This window comes from Ictalurus furcatus, chromosome 29 (genome assembly GCF_023375685.1).
Source record: "Ictalurus furcatus strain D&B chromosome 29, Billie_1.0, whole genome shotgun sequence".
Lineage (NCBI taxonomy): Eukaryota > Metazoa > Chordata > Actinopteri > Siluriformes > Ictaluridae > Ictalurus > Ictalurus furcatus.
In genome coordinates, this window is record NC_071283.1 from 13,172,449 (window position 1) to 13,180,045 (window position 7,597).

The following is a 7,597-nucleotide window of genomic DNA, read 5'->3' on the forward strand; positions in this document are numbered from 1 at the left end:
TAAATGTGTCCTAAATATTTAAGTCCCTTCCCACCTGTATTCTGTTGTGGAAAATCTCTATCTGGATATAATCCTTGTCATCTAGAGGTGTACATGTTGAGTAATATTTATTTATTTATTATATAATGACACTATCACACTTAGAATTTTGCACACATCCATATTTAATACTCTTTCAAACTTCTATTTCATTATATTCCCTCTTACCGTGTATTATATTATCCTGCTTTACTCCATCTATTTCTTTCATGCTTGGTCGTCTGCGGCAGTCTGCGAATTATAAACCAGCAAAATGCTGCGTTCCTGATAAAGAAATGATCCAATTCAATTTTAACTCCTTGAAAATCGAGGTTTAATGGCCTTCTCTAGGGTGAAAAATCTAACTTATGAACGCTGCTGCAAGCAAAACATATTTACAAACAGTAAGACAGCCTTTATATTTCACATCCGGAACTACGTTCAACTGCATATAACTGTTTTATTTCCATATCCATCACTAGCACTGATTAATAAACCAATACCGAAAAGATTCTGCAGCAAGAGACCAAGAGATGTCAAGGACACGTGTTACTGCAACATTCATCGGTGACGTTTATGGGGAAAGAAATTGCAAGGTGTGGTACTGTTTAAAAAAAAATAAAACATTAAGAAAGATAACAAAAACACAATGTTGAAGGCGTTAAAATCTTTTTCTCTTGAGAATTTCTGGCTTCCAGTTGACAGGGTGGGATTCCTCGGTCTGAAACACATTAAAAAAAATATTAATATTAATAAAAGATTATAATTAAAAACCGCCTTTAAGGCTAGGAAAGTTTTGTGTTTTGTGTCTATACATTTTATTTTGTCAGTGACCGGCTTGTATTAAAGTGAATTTCGTGTAGTACATAAAACAGAATGATTATAATGCTAAATAAACAAAGCGCGTCCTCACCGCCGTGTCGTCTTCCTTGTACACTTTGATGGTTTTGTCCGCCTCAGCTGTGATCATGCGGCTCTCGGAGTGGTCAAACACGCAGGAGAAGATCCCCGACTCGCTGTCCAGGGAGCCGGGCTGCACGGCCGCGTGGATCCGCTGGAAATTATACCCCGTCCTCCAGTCCCACATGTGGATCGTACCGTTATCGGCTGAACGGGGAGGACGTGAAAAAGATGGCAGAAATTATATTTTTAATTCCTGAGTTCAATGTCTCGTTAAAAGCAAAAAAAAAAAAAAAAAAAAAAAAAAAAAGCGAACCTCCAGAAACCAGAACTCCGTCCGAGTTCACTGCGAGCGTGTTAATGATGGCGTTGTGTCCCGACAGATTCTGGATGAAGTTCCCGTCTGGAAATTTCCACTGCTTGATGTTGTCTGGAGATCCCGAGGCGAACGTGTATCTACATTAAACAGGAAGGAAAAGAGTTACGCCACCTAAAGCACAAGCTGTCTAATAATAATAATAATAATAATAATAATCATGAATTAATTATTATTATTATAATTGTTTTTACTTAATACTAGTTTAAATTAACAGCCATAAGATCAAATATACAATGCTTACTGTCGCGGATGTAGCACCAGGGCTCGCACAGATTTCTTGTGATTGGTCAGCGTGGCTCTCGTCTTCCCAGCGATCAGATCCCAGAGTCTGATGGTGGTGTCGTGGCTACCTGTAACACCACGGCAACAAAAACAACCACTTTAATGAGTAGAAAAAAAGCTTAAATGTCTGTAAAAGTAATCCAATACAAACTGTACTGGTTTATAACCCAGGTCCAAAACGAACAGCCAAGGACCGGTTTTATTTCAAAAGCCATTCAAACTAAACAGGACTCTTCACTTGGAGGAGTCTCGAGCAGCGTTTTCTTAAGACTCGTTTGACCGCAGAGACGACGCCAGACAGCTTTTTGAGGAATCAAGCCACATTTTCAACAGTTTGAATGAAAGCTTTATGTATTTCTACTTTATCATTCCAATCCCTCAGTAGCTTTACACATAATAGGCAGTTTTATAACCGGGACCAGCAGATCTTGGCCATTTTAGTACCAGAACCAAAGCAGTTTCGCAGTGGAAACCGGTTCAACAATAGCGACAAGCGTAATATCTGCGGGAAAAAAAATACGTACTAAACGTATCCCGACCACAGCCTAGTGATATGTATCGTGACGTAACGCATCACCATCATTTGAACACAAACAGCCACTAAAAGAGGTGGATGTAAAAAGAGAAGCGGGTGTTCACCTGTGATTATTTGAGGCTCGACACTCTGACACTTCACCGTGGCGACCGTGTTGGTGTGACCCGTCAGAGTGTGGACGTTCGCTTTGGTTCTAATGTCCCAAACCTGCAAAACACACATTCTATATTAATATCCTGTTATAAGAATATGCTTTTCCCCTGGTCAGACAAAGCATTTCACAATCAGCCTTTCCTTAATGATTAATGATGTTAGGTGTGTGTGTGCACACGTGAGAGAGAGAGAGACTCACTCTGGCTGTAGCGTCACGACTGCACGTCACCAGGACGTCGACGGTGGGATGGAGGTCCAGGTCATAAACAGCGCTCAGGTGACCGTGATAGTGACGGATAACCTGCAGAAACCGTTAGTGACAATAGAGGTTACTTATCCATCACTGTTTTCTCATCATGTGGGTGCTGCAGAGTTTGAGGTTATACATCTGCTCCATAGCTACTTTATGTGTGTGTGTGTGTGTGTGTGTGTACCTTGTTGTATTCCAGATCCCAGCACTTGACCTGTTTGTCCTCTCCACAGGAGAACAGATACGGGCTGCGTGAGCTTACAGCCACTCCTCTTACTGTACTGATGTGACCTGTTAGAGAGAGCTTCAGCTTCCCACTCGCCAGATCCCAGATCTACACACACACACCCACACAATCTCACAGTCAGCATTAAGGTACACATACAGCGGTTTTATCACTGCACTATGAAGTCGTCAGTAAGCGTTCCTATTACTGGTGACCATAGTAACGGTTATCAGTGGGTCGTGCAACTAAGTCCACTTTTGACAAATCAGTTGTTTGTATATAAAAGTCAGCAGTGTATACATGCATCATATCCTACGAGATGAAGGAGAAGCAGTGTGTGCCCTTTGCCACTGCTGAACCGATCCGCTATAAATTTGCATAAAGTTTGCATAAAGTTAAACTTTTCTCAACTGGACACGCCCACATCTCATTGAAAATAAATGGTCTCCGGTTGCTTTGTCCCCGAGAGTCTCTGTATGTGTGAATATAGCTTTATCCATCCTTCCCTGTTTGAATACCTTGGATGCTTAAGAAGCCTAACATAACACACATTGCTTCACGTAGGAAAAGATATCATTTTATATAATATATAAAATAAATGATCCTGCACATAATATCCCAAAGACACACGCCCCGCCTATCGTACGGTGCACTAGTTAGTATCTACAAGGCCATTATGTTACACTCTATGTACAAATCTTAACACTAAACTGACATTAAAAATGTCATTTAAAAAGTATTTAAAAAAAACCTAGACAGCCCTAATTCTAACCGAATCACTATACACGCACTTAAAACCTCAACATAAACAGTTTGGGCACTGTCTGTGTGCTGTAACACCACACACTGTGCTTTAGATTAAGATTTTTACAAATCTGATGGAGGCAGGAAACTTAGGAACACAACATTATCACCTTCAGACTCTCATTCTCTAACTACTGACAAACGCCAACTTCCTTAACAATGGCATTCCTATGCACGTCGCTCCCAAAATAAGTTCACGTAGACGCTCTTCAAGGTATAAGCTCAAGTCTTGAGTGTACACTTTGTGCTTTCATAATCCACACCTTTATGGTCCTGTCTGCAGATCCAGTAACAAACCACTGGTTTCCAGGCTCCACTGCTAAACACCTGACCCAGCCGAGATGGCCACTGATCACCTGCAACACACACACAGACACACACGCATGCATAAGAAACACACAAGTGCTGCACAACATCCCGCATTAACTCCTAAGGATTAAAGAGCAAATTTTAAAAGTGCTTTCTGTCACAGACATTCATTTTAGTGTCCTAGATAGAGGACAGAGTGCACACTAGTTAGGCCACTTATCTAGCAGAATACAGTATACTCCCACCCAGATTCACATTAATGTTTTCTCCTGTTGTTTAAGAAACAGGTCCCCCCCCCCCGCTTCTCGCTCTCCCTCAATCCCCCTCTCGCTCTCCTCACCCGGTAGAGTTTCCACGGTGGGTGCCACTGTGGTTTGGGCATTGTTGGAGATTTTCGAGGAATCAGCGCTGAATTCTTCATCCCTCCTGCTTCCATTAACGCCTGCAAACAAACACACAGTCGACAAATTAGCGGAGCATCATCTTAAATTATCCTAAAATATTTTATACATTATTTCTTGCCCATGTGTGCATCTTCATTGAATTATAGACACGGAAGTGAACACGGTCTGCTCACCAGTGAGTGTTGTGGTGGTTGGGATCGCTCTGCTGCCCCGGCGTGTCTGTGGATATCTCCGACACTCGCTGCGGTTCGTGCCATATCCTGCCTGCAACACACAAACACGCACACAAAACAGTCACACAAAGCAGTCTTTCCACCTACAGGGAGTCTTTCCAGAGCTCTGTGTGTGTGTGTGTGTGTGTGTGTGTGTGTACCTTGCTTGAGCCGGAGGAAGAGCCAGTGCCATGGAGTGAACCGCGGCTTCGCTGGGCATCTTCTGCAGCTGAGTGTCAGCAGTGAGGGCGACTCCTGAACATCAGCAGCACACTGCGTTAGCTTAATACATGACGTTACACTGTAAACCTTAGCTATTATCCTCAGTGTTCAGGACATACCTGGGGCAGATGGGTACGGGTGTGTTCCTGTGATGAGGTATTCCGGATCGCTCTCTGCAAAAAGTACAAGAGATAAAGACCCCTGTTTGCTAACGTGTTCACGGCATCCGTGCTACGACACAGCACAGTGACTGGACAACAATGCACTCTTGCAAATTTCACCTCACACTTTTCAAACAATGACTGGAGTGCTGATCTTCGGCAAGACTAACAGGACAAAAACTAAACCACTACAAAATACAGTATGCTGAAGAGAGGTTTTTGATGCAGGACATAAAGTTATAATAATTTACATAAAAGCGTAAAAATAAAAAGGGTCATATTTTGTGTTTTACACTTAACCTTATAGTCCATAAAACATTATGATCATCAAATTACTACAATATTTAAAATTATACACAAGTTATTGGTACAAAACTGCAGAACACAAACAATTCAACGGTTTCTCACAAGACGGCACGAACGAAAGATTTCAGAACTTCCCGTCTCTGTCGTTGTGCCTTTACAGACTCACACACACCTGACGATCGCTTCGAAGACAGTTAAGTCGCGCTGTGTGTTTGTGATGTAAGGATATTCACACTCACCGGCTGACGTGTAACCCGAGCTGTCGTACAGATCCAAGGCGTTTGGAGCCACTTTGCTTTTCCCTTCTTTGAGGACGGGCATGTGCAACACCGGGGTGTACTCCGCCCTCAGCTTAACGCCCATCTTCAGCTTGTGACTGCGAAACAAAAGCACATAACACACACACACACACACACACACACACACACACACATAAACATCCTATTACATCCAAGCAGTCAGCTGATTAGTAATACTTGCTATATGAATCCTCCAAGTGTGCTGTTTGGTCAAATATATATTAAGAAAAATATCATGTCACATTTATGGCTCCTGAATATGTTAATAAAACCCAGTCTCGGTGCTGATATTAAACCCACCTCTCCTCGTCCAGAGAGACCTGTTTGGCGTGATCGGACACAAACATGTCGTGGCTTCGCTTGAGAGACCTGAAGACCAGCGTGTGCACGGAGTGCTTCTGCACCTCCTGAATGTGAGGAAAAACACACACAGACAGGATGAGCTTTCCAGACATAGTACTTTCCAGTAGTGCGCATAAATCTTACAAACAAGCAAACAGAGTATTTGTTTGTGTACAGACTTTTAGTTAAAAACAGCGCACTAACAAACCGGTGTGTAAACAATGTGCATGAACGCAACAAAAGGGGGGGGGATGCCAAAAAAATGACATGTAAATACATTTTAAACTGTAGTTGAATAATAATAATAATTTTAAATCTCTATTAATACACAACAATACTCTTTTATTCTGTACTGGTATTAGGAATATCCAGCGCGCGCTGCGTTACTGTTCTCCCAACATGAGCTTAGCTAGCCTGCTAAAGCCGAGTGTTATAACTCACTAAGATGCGTTTTAAAAGTGTTTAAAACGTAAGAAAACACACGTAAAAGTAAGAAACGACAAACCTCCGTCATGTTCGATGTCGTTTTCGTTCCTCAACTCAGTAACTTTAAGCTAAAATGAAGGAAAATCACACCGCGCGCACACACAAACACAACACTCAGGAAGTGATTGGTTCCTACTTCCGGCGCGCACACAAACACAACACTCAGGAAGTGATTGGTTCCTACTTCCGGCGCACACTCATCGTGTGTGTGTGTGTGTGTGTGTGTGTGTGTGTGTGTGTGTGTGTGTGTGTGTGTCTCTCTTTTTTCTTCTACTTCTTCGTGTGATATTCGGTCGCCATGATCCGCCTAGTGGCTCTATCTGGGAGTGCACAATACGGAGTATAGACTCATGGTATGACCAAAAGTATGTGGACACCTGAGCGTTACACCCATATGTGGTTCTTCCCTAAAGTGTTAGGACACTGTCAGAAGCGCACAATTGTCTTGCACTGACTGGCTGCGTTATTCCACAGGAAACTTCTAGAAAGAGTAGATAATGACATAAAATCTACACACGCACACACAGGATATACACAAACATATATACATACACACTCTTGCTAATGGCATTGTGAGTTTGATGACTAGCGATTAATCATGAATTGATCACTATATCACTGTCACTGTGTCATAGGAAGTGGAATTAAAATCTCAAAATCTCATTGGACAGCTGTGCTGGTCTCAGCCAGTCAGATTCCCTGACCTCGGATCATTTTTAATATTTTAAATATTCATTATCATGTTAAAAGGGTGTGGATATAATGTTCAGGTCATGGTCACATTTGCACTTTCTTCCTGTTAAGTAAGAGAGAGAGTGTGTGTGTGTGAGAGAGAGAGAGAGGTGACCTGTTTCACAGCATCATTACAGAACTGATGTGATCCATCTGTGAATGTGACTCCCACATTAATTAATTTGTCACACAGATGCAGAACCCCCAAACACACACACACCGGAACCCCCAACACAGCTGCTGGACACACATATTCAGAAACAATAAAAGAACAAGGTCATTGTGCTCTAAGAGCTGTGTATGATCAATTTGGGTGTGGCAGATTGTTATGGTTGCCCGGGACAGGTAACGCCCACTCACAGCAAGTGTTTATGATCAAATACCTCTTTATATCTAAATGTTCTCTTACTCTAGAGCCCCACCCACTACACTAGAGAGCCTTGTCTTACTCTAGAGCCCCACCCACTACACTAGAGATCCTTGTCTTTCTCTAGAACCACACCCACTATCCTCCTATATTGACAGTTCTCTGGTATAGAACTTTGTTTTACAGTTTTTCCTCCCTACCTCCAACCAC

At 42.3% G+C, this 7,597-nt stretch overlaps 1 protein-coding gene across 1 annotated transcript; it reads right to left on the bottom strand.

The window, feature by feature from the left end:
• Positions 1 to 464: 464 nt before the first annotated feature.
• plrg1 (pleiotropic regulator 1) lies at positions 465 to 6,719 on the bottom strand. Its single transcript, XM_053618853.1, has 15 exons — positions 6,308 to 6,719; positions 5,761 to 5,867; positions 5,401 to 5,537; positions 4,814 to 4,867; positions 4,634 to 4,727; positions 4,434 to 4,524; positions 4,197 to 4,298; positions 3,811 to 3,903; positions 2,702 to 2,851; positions 2,467 to 2,568; positions 2,219 to 2,321; positions 1,539 to 1,647; positions 1,235 to 1,374; positions 932 to 1,125; positions 465 to 739 (listed from the first exon to the last, which is right to left on the bottom strand). The coding sequence occupies exons 1-15, from the start codon at positions 6,314 to 6,316 to the stop codon at positions 680 to 682; spliced, it is 1,545 nt and encodes a 514-aa protein (XP_053474828.1). The 5' UTR covers positions 6,317 to 6,719; the 3' UTR covers positions 465 to 679.
• Between the last annotated feature and the right edge of the window lie 878 nt (positions 6,720 to 7,597).

Excerpts from the sequence above, each read along its gene's own strand:
- plrg1 (XM_053618853.1), bottom strand. Across the intron at positions 2,569-2,701 it reads GGGATCTGGAATACAACAAG|GTTATCCGTCACTATCACGG; the intron begins GTACACACACAC and ends CGGTTTCTGCAG. Across the intron at positions 1,126-1,234 it reads CGGAGTTCTGGTTTCTGGAG|CCGATAACGGTACGATCCAC; the intron begins GTTCGCTTTTTT and ends CTCCCCGTTCAG.